Below are 13,673 nucleotides of genomic sequence, written 5' to 3'. Positions count from 1 at the left end.
TCATCACAGCCCTTGGCAATGTTCAAGTCAGAGCAACCTAAATTGCTTTACTTACTGTTGGAGCTAGATTATTGACCAGCTTTTCTATGCACTGCCATGTAGGGCTTCTATCAGAATAGAAAACCTTTTCTGCCCCAGCAAGTTGCAGTTGATAAACATTCCACAGTCTCCTTTTCTTTAAGTGCCTCATTGCCCTTTCATTAAATGTAGAGGAAAATATTTGGGTAACTGTAAAGAGAACCAAATCAGGTTGTGTTAAAAGGTGGCTTGTCTTCTATATGGTGGGAGAATTTAAAATACAGGGAAGGTTAAGTGAAATTAATAAATTACTAGAATTTGACCACAGGCAAGTAAATCTAGACCCTCTCACCCTGGAGATGTGGACTTTTGAAAGTTGCAAACATATCTTGAGAGCATTCAAAAAGAAAAGAGGTTTCTTAAAGAACCCCATTCTTTCAGGTAGTGAGCAACTGAGAGCACTGAGTAACCTGAATCAGCCAGAGCAGCCCTGATTACTAAAAGTATGCCATAGTTCTGACAAAAATCTCTAGTTTACTGTGTTTCAAATTTCCATCTGGGACATGATTTTTTTTTTCTGTTTATGTTTTTAAGTAATATTCATAGAAACATTCCCCCTCCTAAAGTCTTACCCAGAGAGGCGAGGGTGGACATCCACTCCCTGACCAGCAGTGCTTTGTATGATGTGAAGATGGATCCATCTGAAACATATATCATATGTTTATAAAACATATATTAAACATAAAACTCCCTGTTTTAAAGTCTGTTTTTTGTAGCTGTAAAACTGCAAAAATCTTCAAAAGTCATTTGTGTTTACAATAAATTCTTTGAAATAGCATGACTAATATTGATTTTTAAGTGCAAAACCCCCACATTTTTTTATTACTACATGGATTTTTTTGATTGAGAGGAGACTCATACTGTTTCCCATAACTTGAATGAAATGTGGATCACAGGGACCACAGTAGTTTAATTACTGAACCCTGACTAATTCAAGTCTCGAAATCCCATCTACTTTAAAAAGGAGACAACATAAGAGATCTTTAAAAAAGACTCCAAGGCTAACATTATTCATGTGGTAGAGGCATTCAGTGCAGAGGGATAAAAGGTGCACAGATTGATATGGCATAGACTTGCAAGTGGATCCTTCAGTGCTCTAAACGAGGCACAGACTTTGGATTTCTGGCTTGGAGCTGTGATGAGGTTCAGAGAGCATGTTTCAAGGATGCTCTTGAAGGCAAGTCATGTTCACATGTACTAAATCTATCACTGAATATTTAATGTGTAGCTAAATGTAGCACTGGATGCTCCTCCTACTCAGCAGTGTAGCCCAGCAGGAGGATGGCTCAAGGCTACCTTCAATGTAGCCACGATTGGCCATGGCAGGGGACATACAAAGAAATTCAATCACAACCCTGAAAGTATTAGATACATTTCCAAACTTGTGACCCCTTTACATGGTTAATTTTTCAGCTCCATTTTGTTATAACCTGTTATTCACAGCTTTGATGGACAGATACAAAGATGGTTGTTCTTTTGCTTTTGTTTTATATGTTCAGAAAAAGAAAGGGCTGTTGCAGTACATGCAGTAAATAATGTGACCAGAGGAGCTAATTTTTGAACACTGAAACAAAATGCTATTACCCTCTAGAGCTGCTCTTCTTTCAGAATTTTTAATTAAATAAATCTCCACATAATAAATATTTGGAAAACTGCCACAGTCTGTTTTATACATTAATTTTGTGTATGAAGAAAATATGGCTGGTTTCCAATGGCAGTGAAATCAATAGCATATTATACAGCAGTGTAGACACAGAGGCTGCAGTTTGCACTCTTGCTGTTCTGACAAAAGCAGCACCCAAAGGAGAATCCACCCACAGAAAAGGACAACTGTGCCTGCATCTGCACATCCTCTCTGGGGGTTTCAGCAGGGAGAGGAGGCTCCTGACTGCACAGGTTAGGGAATCTGCCTAGAAAACATTCAGTCGGTGCAATTCAATGAAGGATCAAAAGCTGCAATAGTGCATTGATATTAATAGGAAGCGTAGGTAAATGATTCACAGGTTCTCAGGAACCATTGTGATTTTCTGTTCCGGATATTTTTATAATAAATGCTATAGAATTTCTCTCAGAAATTCTCACATAGAGCCTGTAATTTCTGGTAGAGACTGAACATTCTTTTTGCTGTATATTTACAGGGTCCTCTAATGGGAAAAAAAACCCAAATCCACTAGCTTTAGTTTACACTTCTTTTATTACAGCCTGACATGCAGAACAGGGTTGTAGAGAAAACTTGTCATTCCTCAGATTATTATTTCAGGTTAAGGCTGAGACATTAAGAAGCATTAGAAAGGCTTTCATAAGAGAGCTACTGACTTTATTCAGTATTAATTACGCTGCTGCTGCTAAGATAGACACAACACATACATTTATCATGATGCAATCCAGAAAAGCTTGCAGGTTTCTTTTTTTTAGTAAAAAAAGGTGGAAAAGAAACAGAGCCACAGAAAATTGAGGTGATTTGAAAAATGTGACATGTAACATGACAGGTTACTGTCTCAGCTACAAATAGATCAGTCATCTACACTCAACAACCAGCAAAGTGAGTTCCTGCCTTCTTCTTCTGTTTCAGAAGCAGCAGCTTGCTGTCAGATGGGATCATAGACTCTTCTTCAAGCATTATTATTTTCCTTTTATTCAAACTTTCAGAGACCATAAGCTAGGTTTGCTTTAAAATCTACAGTAAAAAAACCATTTACAAGGTCATTTCCCACAGGATGAATTCAAAATAAGCAAGATTTTTCATTAACTGAAATAACAGTTTAGAGATTGCAGTACATTTAAACAATTATTTCCTTTCATTTTCCTTCACATAGAAGAATTTCACCATAACTAGGTTTGACCATGCATATATAATAACCATTTAAATTAACATGCAGCTATACAGGAAAACTATTGTGGCCAATCAGGGTTCTGTTGCAATTTTTTCCCTCTAGAATTATACACAAAAAAGAATCACAATAATTTCAGTAATCCGTTTTGAAAAAAAATGTTACTCAGTACCCATTTCAGCAGAAAAGGGTCTCTTTTTTCACTCAGATTATTTTTAATGTCTCTAAATAATAATAGAAGGAACCTCTATTTTATACATTCAGCTATTGGCTGCAAACCACTAATCCTATGAAAAGGGAAAAGACAGCATAATGCAGCTCTGCCAGTCCCTTAATGTTCATTACTGCTGTTTTTTCTCCACTGGGACCAGAACAGATTGAATTGAAATTGCAGAGGCAGTTTAATAAAGATTATACAGTATGAACTTTATTCAGTGTTTATATGTTTTGCTGTGAGCCTTGCTGTTTAACAGCATAAAGGCATCTCCTACATTCTTTTCTCGGTGATATCTGAATTCTTCCTGGAATATCTCCTGATGACTAGAAGCAGGACATGCTCAAACACATGCAGGGCTGTGGCTGTCAAGTTCAGACATTTGTATTATGAGATGAGCTACCTGCTTACATTACCAGCTGAAGGGAAAAAGAAGCCACACTAATAGCAAAAGACATAATAACAAATGCTAAATAGAAAACACAAGACAGAGAAATTACTGATTTCAAAAATCAGTAGAAAAAATTACTTGTTTTCTTCAAACATAACCTACCTTGATTTGCTAAAACCTAGGCAATGAAGAAATAATGGTAGAATTTCTTTACCAAACAAAATTAAACCATTTCCTAATGTAAATGATTTGTTGTTATCAATCTCTACTGACATGAGCTCTCAGTAGCAAGAAGATTTTACTTGGTTTAACATGCGAGGTAAAGTTAATTAATTTCACTCCAAAGTTGCTTTGTTACTGTTAACCCCAATTTAATGACTGTTTTATCTTTGCAGACTGATCTCTGCAATATTAGAAAAATGAAGAAGAAATTACATCACATATGCAGCATTCACTGTCTTCTGCCGGAGAGTTCTGAAAAATGAAAAGCAAGCAGATAGAATACAAATAAGGGTTAGCTCAGGTGTCTGTACAAAACATTTATTTTCTCTTAGTCAGATTTTTGAACCTCATTATTTGACCTCAGTGTCTCAACTGCATGGGGTTCAAATCAATAAAGGACTGGGCAATCTTTCATTTAGCCAAGTCTATGTTCAGCCTTTGCTTTTTATAAAGATGGTCAGAATTCAGTACTTGTAAGACAGCTGTTGCAGCAAAATAATGCAGCAGAAGACTTGTGGGGGACTGGCAGAAAGCAGAATGAATATTTACGTCTGTCCTTTTTAGTTAGGAAGCTGGATTAGAATTCAGTATTGAACCAAAGCTTTTACAGAGTACTGCTTCAGACACTGAAACTCATTATGTTTTGATGCAAACAGGTGAACCTGCTGTTTCAGTTGTTCTTCAGTAGAACAGAATTTGACCAGATGTTCACGTCTTCACTCTGATACATTTTATGATGAATTTTCATTGTAAAGCCAGACTCATTTAGATGTAGATGTATTACATCAATAGCTTGTGATAGAGTAAATGTTTTGGGGTTTATTTGTCTCTGTGTAAAAAAGATTCATCTTTTTCCTTCAGTCTAAAGGAAAATAATCTATACATATTTAGAATATGTCACTCCTGTAGATGAGGTCTGAGCAATGAAAAACTGAGAGAGAGAAGGTAAATATTTAGACAAGACTCAATTCAGCATCCACAGCTGTTCTCCTCACCTCAGAAAATATCCTTATTTTGTATGCAGGTAACCACCAATGATACATTATCTGCAGGGATGGATTGCCTGCCCTTCTACCGCTCATCTCCCGCATGCGGCACTGGTGATCATGCTGTTCTGTTTGGAAATACATCTGTGCTAAATACAAGACAACAGATCAATGGCTTAACTTCTTTCCTTGATGCCTCTACAGTCTATGGCAGTACCCGTGCTGTTGAAAACAAACTGAGGAATTTAACAAGCAAAGAAGGCCTTCTTAGAGTAAACTTAAAGTATTATGATAACCATCGGGAATACCTGCCTTTTACAGACCAGATCCCATCCCCTTGTGCGCAGGACCCAAGCGCAGGCGGAGGTGAGAGGGTGGAATGTTTTCTGGCTGGGGACGGCCGCTCCAGCGAGGTGACATCCCTGGCTGCCATGCACACGCTGTGGCTGCGGGAGCACAACCGCCTGGCGCGAGCCCTCAAACGCATCAATGGCCACTGGAGCGCCGAGACCGTCTACCAAGAGACACGCAAAATTGTCGGCGCTCTGCATCAGGTGGGCTGCTGGCTTGCTTGTCTACACACTGCAGTGGATGTCTCACAAGAGAGCTCACAAAGCTTCAAACATGCTTCTGTGAGGGCTTTTTGAGATCACGCTACCTTTTCTTTCCCACCTATTTCGGTGCTTCAAATATGGCATGTTTAAAGTTGGTTTTGCTTTCCACTTTCTAAATGCAAGGTCCCGGTGCTTAGTCTGTCTAGGCACCTTAGTGCTCTGATTTTCATGACAGTTGATACATATTTATGCAGGCAACTCCAATGTCTATTTTGTCTATAAAAGAGGCCTTTTCAGACTTTTTTTTTCTTTTTTTTGGTAAGGGAAATTGTTTAACAGTAATGTACGTCTCTGTATTTATATAATGTACAAAATGTTTACTTTCTCACAGGTATATAATAAATAATAAATCCTCCATGTAAAAATGCCAGTGAAGTTCTCAATGAAGTAATAATGCACAAACATCAGGGGCTACTGTTGACAGGAGATAGCAGGAGAAATAAGAATGGCAAAATACAGAAGAGTCCATATGAATGCTTACATTAGACATGTTTTATGATTCTAACAGTATATTTTGTTTTCAGTACCAAAGGAGACTCTTTTCAAGATAAATTAGGGAAGGATGCAATAAAACTTCACTTTTCCGATAAAAAAAATTTCCTTTTTTCTGCCACAATTTTTAGACAGTGGAATAGATTATGAAGCACTTTTCCTTTAAGAAACCACCTACATTATCTAATGCATTAATACTTGCACTCAAAGCCATATAACTTCAGAGAAGTAACATACTTCACTTTATTGTTTTTAGTCAACTCTTTTGAAATGTTTGGCTTTTTGTTTGCTTTAACCAAGTCAGCTCCTCTGCCATAAATATGCCATTTTCATTAAAAGAATGGCATTGAAGAGTCAGAATAGTTGTTAATACTTGCTAGAAGAAAATTGCAAGTCCAAAAGCAGATCTCTGTGCATTTATACCCTTCTGGTTTGCACCACAAACATAACAGCCTGAAAGAAACAGCTTTGTGCACTGCATGGATCAGCACTGCTCATTATCTCTGCTGGTATCACAGACTAATGAGATTTGCCTGTGGCTCATTAGAAATGGGTTTGAGTTATCTCTAGCTGGTTTAGAGACATTCATTCAGGACAGATAATTGGAGTATCTCTATTAGTGTGGTATGTTAACTGGCACACTAATGACAGCTCTGGTTGAACTTACCTTGAGATTTCCATGATCAAGTTTTGTTTCAGTTGCTAGACATTTCTAAAATTCTCTTTTTGCAGAAGGAATACTTTCAAGCATGAGTCCTCCCTGTGGGTGTGTAATTATAGAGAATTGAATAAAAAAGCCTTTTCTTCTTTCTAGAATAAAGAAAAAAAAAACCTATTTAGACCATACTTTTCTTCCTGGATGTTTTTCTGGCACCATAAATATCTCTAGTGATAAGTATTTGATAATAGAACCATAGAACCTTGCCAAAGTTAGCAAACATAACAATTGTCTGTTGATATCCTGAACAAAACAAGTTTTTTTTGGCTGCATTATACAGTTTCACTGATAAGGAGTAGTAGCTGTCCTTTCTATTTCATGGGAATGACACATGCTGAACTTTATAAAGTTAATATACTGCAGTATACAGTGTTAAAGACACATATTCTTATTTACCTCATCTTTTGTGCAAAAAAACATTTTTTCATTGTCATTTAATATGTGAAGAAAAAATGTTCAATTATGCAACTGCTAGTCTTAACATTACTATCTCATACATACGAAGTTTGCACACACCTATGCTGCTCTTTCTGGAGACAGTTTCCCCCGATGTGCCATTTGGATTATGAAACATGGATTATTTGGCACTAATCAGATGGAGCAGGACTTCTGCAGATCAATCTGAATCCAATTCTCTTTGATTTATTACCAGATTTAGTACCAGAGAACGATCTCTGAATGAATGCAGTTGCTCCCACTTAATCCCAATTTTAGGTGACAACTGCTTTTAGTTTTCAGTGTACATGTAGGTGTTTATTTCGATTCCTTCTGCATCTGCTTGTGTTCTCTGAGCATCTTACATGGTCGAAGGCATGGGTTGAAAGTGGTTTAAAGTCTCTCTTCTGAGACTTATGTAAATTAACTGCTTGGATGTGAAATTAGATTATTAGATAGCTCCTCTCAGAACTTGAAATTATAAAGAATAAATAGATAAACAATATGTCTTATAAAATAGTATGTATTGAATAATGTCAGAACTCATGTTTATAAAGTGTATCGTTTAGACTATTAACAAAACTATAATAATGTGTTCATTTTTTTATTAAAAATTAAACTCTTGTAAAATCACCTTTTACCCAATAGTTTAGGACTTTAACATCATTTTCATCATCTGTAAATCCTTTAGTATTTTCAATGAGAACTGCAAACTAACCATGCGTAGCACTTTAATGAATTAAACATCATTGCTATATTTGATAGTTCTCTATTTTTTTCTGCAATCTTTTCCAAGTGCTGAAGCTTCATTTAATTGACACTACACTATCTCAAATGAGATATCATTCTTCTACAGTTACAGCTGGCCAATGGCAATGACAAGACACACTTTTGGCCTTACTCATCCTTATGGTGGTTCACATATTTTTATATTCACTCGTCCAACCTTTTTTTTTTTTGTTTTCCTGTTCCAACCATTGTGTCCCACTCCCACCCACTTTGGGGTATACTTGTAGAGGCTTTTGAAAGGAAAGTCTCCTGAACCCTATGAAAAGTGGTAAGAATTTCTGGATCTTTTACATCTAATTGACAATAATGTTTAGCTGTAATTCTGCCTTCTGAATGAGTGTTGCCTTTAAGAGTAATATCCTGACTGACTTGCAGTATTCTATTGTTTAGAGGTCAGGATTCAATTACTTTTTCTGTAAACAGTGCACATGGGATTCATGATATGATGCAAAATCTATACAAAGCCTTTTCTGACTCTCAGATGCTGTTTCTATCTGGATACTTACCAAATTATTGGCAGAATTGCTAAGAAATTAGTGTTTTATTTTCTCTGGTATGACTAAATGAATAGCATTTAAATGATCTTAATTTCTCAGTTAATATATGGTTATATAGAATAAAAAGGTCATATTAAAGCATCAAGCATATGGGCCTCTGTTTAAAACACAGTGCTCATCTGTCATAATTTTCCACTAAATTAAACTGTTGGAACAACGACTGTCATGAGATAGTAGAAATATTGATGTGACTGATTAAATTTTTTTCATGCGGCTTCTGCAGAGTTTGGATGTGATGCTATGAGGTGATGAATGTAGCCTAAGAGGAATCTGGATTACCACTAATCTCATAAATGTGACAGAGTTGAGACCATGCAGTAACTTGCAGGTTCAGACTTAGGATATCCGCATACATTCCTAATGCTCCTGCAAACACACAAAAGTTAACATTTTTTTAACAAACATACTCAAAGTAAGCCAGAAATGATGGAGCCATTCATTATGCTAGCTTGTGATTTCTTTCCCAAAGAGTCGCTTGCTGTCTGATTTTATTGACATATTTTGTAACAAGCACATTCCTTTGTTTCCACAAGAGAATCTCATTTAAAGAAAGAATACTCTACTGAAAGAAAGTGTGTTACTCTATTGAAAGAAAATGTGCTTATTTATGCAAGCAAATAAACATTTTATGTCATTATCTGAGAGAAGGAACTGCATGCAAAAGAATTTTAACAAAAATAATTTTGATGCTTGTCAGCTCTTAACATCTTCTTTCAAATTTATATGTAAGTCAGTTGTAGGAACCTGTAGTGAGCCTTTCCTTGACTTCACACAGACAAATTTGTCCACATCCAGAGACTACACAAATGCTTGATGCCATTTCATATGGGCTTCTTGGCATCTTCCAGAAGCAGTATTTTATTCTTCTGTATTAGTAACAACTGTAGCCTGTATGGTCTAAAACTCACCTCTACTTGATGGAGCCTCATTTAGCCTTTGAATGTTTCTATCAAACAGATGCCTCTCCTAGGGGAGGGGAGGCAGGCATGAGACCCCTTTTTACCCTTAGCCTTTTAATTTTTGTCTCTTGAAATGGCAACGCCTCTTTCCCTATCAAGGCAATTAGAAATGAAGACGTTGCCTCTGGAGCAAATGGAAAATCTGAGTTGCCCTTTCCTTCAGGGAGTCTGGCCTTTCTGAGCAGCTTAGCTAGGGATTTCATTTAAAATAAGCCAAATAATTAGTCATGCCAGGATTTTTGTATCCATGACTAACCTACTCCTCCATGAGGTCTTTGATTGTAAAAACTATATCTAAAATTAGAACTGCTGTCTTGCAAAACCTTTATGAATAAAGCAAAAGATTAGCTTTTCAAATGACAGTGTCAGTATTAGTTTCTTGCAATAATTTCATTTGTTTCATATGCTGCATTAAAGGAGATGCAAAAGGGATTCTAACATACTGTCTTTTATATATTTTGTTCACTGCACAACATAACCTGAAAAACTAAACCTCTACTTTCTGAGGAAAGTGATCAAATTGTGGAAAGGTTTGCTTGTCTGTGCTCTGTGCCTACAATAAAAATACAGATTTTTTTATAAGGTCACTTTATGCCAGCTAGTTTTTCAATATGCACTATATCAAGTTCAAAGTACATTTGTCCGTATATTCACTGCATATTATACTGAATCTATGAGGTACTTTATTGAGTTCATTATGCTTCATATTTATCTCATATTGCTTTATTGAGTTCAGCATAATCTTTAACCCATAATGCATTTTCATTTTATTTGGTACATTAGAATATTTTCCCCTCTTTCCTTTTGTCATGATTACTCCTATGCTTTTCCATGCCACTATAATACTATTACATTATAAAAGGATTTGACAGAAGGTGTTTATCAGTCTTTTCATTTTTGAAGTGTATTTTTTAGAAGTCTATAAATTGGTTTAAGTTTAGTATAAAATGTCTACAAGGAGATTTTGGGCACCAGTATTTTAAAGCCTCATCATTTCAAATTATAAAAAAAAAAGGATTTGTGTCACAAACATATGCCTGAAAATAGCATCTGTTCACATTAGAAAGCATTCTTGAAAGATATTATAGTTCTTCTTGCCTTCATTGCCATTTTTAAGGCCATTATAACTTACATTTTTAATCTCAACGCACCTCCTGTGAGCTGGATTACCCCTGTGGTTTGTAAATGAGCAGCACTGGTAATCTCTGCTCAGGAGGCTTTGGTCTAGCATCTATGGTAAGATCTAACAGGGCCTGACTGCTGCACTGCTCTGAGCTGCACCACCAGTTCTCTCTGGTCATTTGTCCCCTTGCTGGAAAAATAAGACTGATATTGTTTTCCAGGTAATACTGCTCTTACTTATGCCAAATGCTTGGGCACAGATGAACGAAGAAAAAAAGCATTTAGCACCTGGGATTAGTTACTATTCATCTATAGAAAAGCTGAAATATGTTTCTTTTTCTTTTCTTTCAGATTATTACTTTAAGAGATTACATTCCCAAAATCATTGGTCCAGATGCTTTTAATCTGTATATTGGCCTTTATATAGGTTATGATCCCACAGTGAATCCTACAGTTTCTAATGTATTTTCAACAGCTGCTTTTCGTTTTGGTCATGCAACAATCCAACCAATAGTAAGGCGATTGAATCCACAGTATTTAGATGATCCTGAACTCCCAAATCTTCATTTGCATCAAGTTTTCTTTAGTCCCTGGAGACTCATTAAAGAAGGTATGGTCTTATTTAAACTGCTTCTGTTGTTCTTTGGTCTTTTTCTCCCCAGAATACTGTAACATTTTCAAAGTAACTTATCCTGAATTAGGAATTGGAGCATTTATTTAATTAAATCATTTTTTAAAGTTGTTGACTGGGTTCCAGAGCACTAAAAAGAACTTGAATTATTTTTCTCAATTAAATAGTTGACTAAATTGGAAGAACATTACTCTCCAGATCAAGCCAGTTTGATATATCAGCAATAGAAAGATGAGTGATGATGAAGACATTTCTGGAATTTTTTGTGTATGAATTTATTAAGAAGATGAAGCTCCTCCTTCATACCACAATTACTTTTTCTTTAAACTAAAGGAGATTTTTGTGTGTGTCTGAATGTAAAAACCTATGTGGACAATGTTTTAAAAACATGGAAACATATATGTATTCACATTTGCTAAGAAAGTTATAATGGTTTACATATATGCTATAATAACATCATTTTTTTATTTTTAAAGGAGGCTTGGATCCTTTAATAAGGGGTCTTCTAGCACATCCAGCAAAACTACAGGTACAAGATCAACTGCTGAATGAGGAGTTAACAGAAAAACTGTTTGTGCTGTCCAATAATGGTTCACTTGATTTATCGTCATTGAATTTACAACGTGGCCGTGATCATGGACTCCCAGGTCTATTGATTTTTCTTGAGTTTTTCTTCCAACTGCTTACTGAAGTATAACTGCTTATATTTGCGATGTAATCGTAAACTTTTAAATAGTAGCTTTTGTAATCAGAAAAGTCAGTTAAGGCTCTTTTAAAATATACATTGCTAATATTCTTAACTTTGATGGAAAGTATTTGACAGTTTTGAGATTAAAACCAGATTAAAACCAGCTGGAACCAGTTGTGAGAAGTGGGGCTTTCTGCCTGAAGCAGCCACTCCCCATCAGCAGGCTGTCCTCAGCCTGTGGGATAGGTCAATTCAGGCACAGCCTCACCAGCTCCACCAACCATAGAAGGTGTTGACAGATGTCTTCAGGAGTGCTATAGATGGCTTAGTTAGGTACACTCTGCATTTTGAGAATAATTACATGTTTGTCACTGTTTTTTGCATTTTTTACTCCAGTCAGCCCAGGGTAAGATTGAACTAACAGTCAAGGAGTTAATAGCCCATCAGACCATGGATAAACCTTCTTAGAGAAAGACTGCTGGACCTTAATTCAGAGCCTGCCATAATTTCTCTCATCAATTTAATCAGTAATAGTAGACCTTTTTTATACTTGTCTATGACTATGATCAAGATTGTCAAAATCCAGTCCTCATAAATTTTTAAATTTCATATATCATGTCTAACAGACAAATCTAATCTTCCTTTAAACATCACATTTGCAGGTTACAATGAATGGCGAGAATTCTGTGGCTTGCCAAAACTGGAAACTCACGCTGACCTGAATACAGTAATAACCAATCCCAATGTCACTGAAAAAATCATGGAATTGTACCATAATCCTAACAACATTGATGTTTGGCTTGGTGGTCTCATGGAAGACTTTCTTCCAGGTGCAAGGACTGGTCCCCTGTTTGCATGTATAATTGGAAAGCAAATGAAAGCACTAAGGGATGGTGACCGGTGAGTTTATTACGAGTCAAATTGTGTAGAAACGCAGTAGCAATGGAGATTTTACAGCCACTTAAATATGCTTCAAACAAATCATTCTCTACCCCTTGCACATTTTTGTCTTAGCTCCCTCAGTTTTGTCAGGTGAGCTTTTGATTATTCTTCTTTGGCTGCTACATAGTCTCAATTACAGATGACATGAAATTTTTTTGTTTCTATGGTACTGAGGTGTCCAGCTGAGCACTCCTGCTGAAAATGCAAGGTGCCACCAGGAGTTAATTGTGTCAGGGGCCAGTAGCTCCTGCAGGGATGGATGTAGGACTGTGCAGGATTTATTCCCCCTGAGGGCTGCACTGGGCTCAGGGGCTGGAAGAACCTCAATATTTTTCTTTGGCAACTGCAGCGAAGTCAGAAGGGATAGGAAAAAGCTGCAATTCAGTCCTCATAGAGGGGATAATAAAAACACCACATACTTGGCCTTATGTGAATTGGGACTGCAGAGTGTTCCCAGAGTTACCTCACTGGACACAGCATAGGATATCAGTTCAACCAACCCTGCACAAGTGCCACCAGGATCTTGTGCCAGTACAATCCTTCATACCAGAAAAGCAGGAGGAATGCAGCTTTAGGTCACAACGGGGCACAAGAAGCAGTTTATATCTTGCTTCTGCTCATGAAGCAATTAAAAAACCAAACTTTTTTTATTTCTGTCATGTACTTATGGCAGTAATTTTGGATCTCATGAGACAACTAATTTAAAACTGCTCACACCATGCTAGCAGGGGTGTTTAAGTACTTCTGGTTCTTACAATGACCTTTAAGCTCCTTTAAGTCACTGTTATGGAAAATAACCATTATGGAAATAATCATCCAAGGCAGAATTTAAATCTGAACTTTAAAAAATGTTAATTAATTAGCTCACAAGAAAAAGCAATGCTAATCATAAAGGTAACATTTCATTTGCAGAAACTGTATAGACAACAAACATTCTACTCATCTGTGTTAAAAACATGGTTGAAAGTCCTCTGAATTGTACAGGCATAGTTTTCCCTATCTGA

General features: G+C 36.5%; 1 protein-coding gene across 1 annotated transcript in view; it reads left to right on the top strand.

The window, feature by feature from the left end:
- TPO (thyroid peroxidase) overlaps nt 1-13,673 on the top strand; it is a 36,622-nt gene that overhangs the window by 15,378 nt on the left and 7,571 nt on the right. Inside the window, exons 7-10 of the mRNA XM_058802331.1 lie at nt 4,761-5,276; nt 10,760-11,018; nt 11,516-11,686; nt 12,390-12,627. Of these exons, the coding sequence (XP_058658314.1) occupies nt 4,761-5,276; nt 10,760-11,018; nt 11,516-11,686; nt 12,390-12,627 (1,184 nt within the window). The remainder of the gene's footprint in view (nt 1-4,760; nt 5,277-10,759; nt 11,019-11,515; nt 11,687-12,389; nt 12,628-13,673) is intronic.

Source organism: Ammospiza caudacuta, chromosome 3, assembly GCF_027887145.1.
Source record: "Ammospiza caudacuta isolate bAmmCau1 chromosome 3, bAmmCau1.pri, whole genome shotgun sequence".
Classification (NCBI taxonomy): domain Eukaryota; kingdom Metazoa; phylum Chordata; class Aves; order Passeriformes; family Passerellidae; genus Ammospiza; species Ammospiza caudacuta.
The sequence above is the reverse complement of the archived record's forward strand: the minus strand, read 5'-3'. Positions and strand labels throughout refer to the sequence as shown.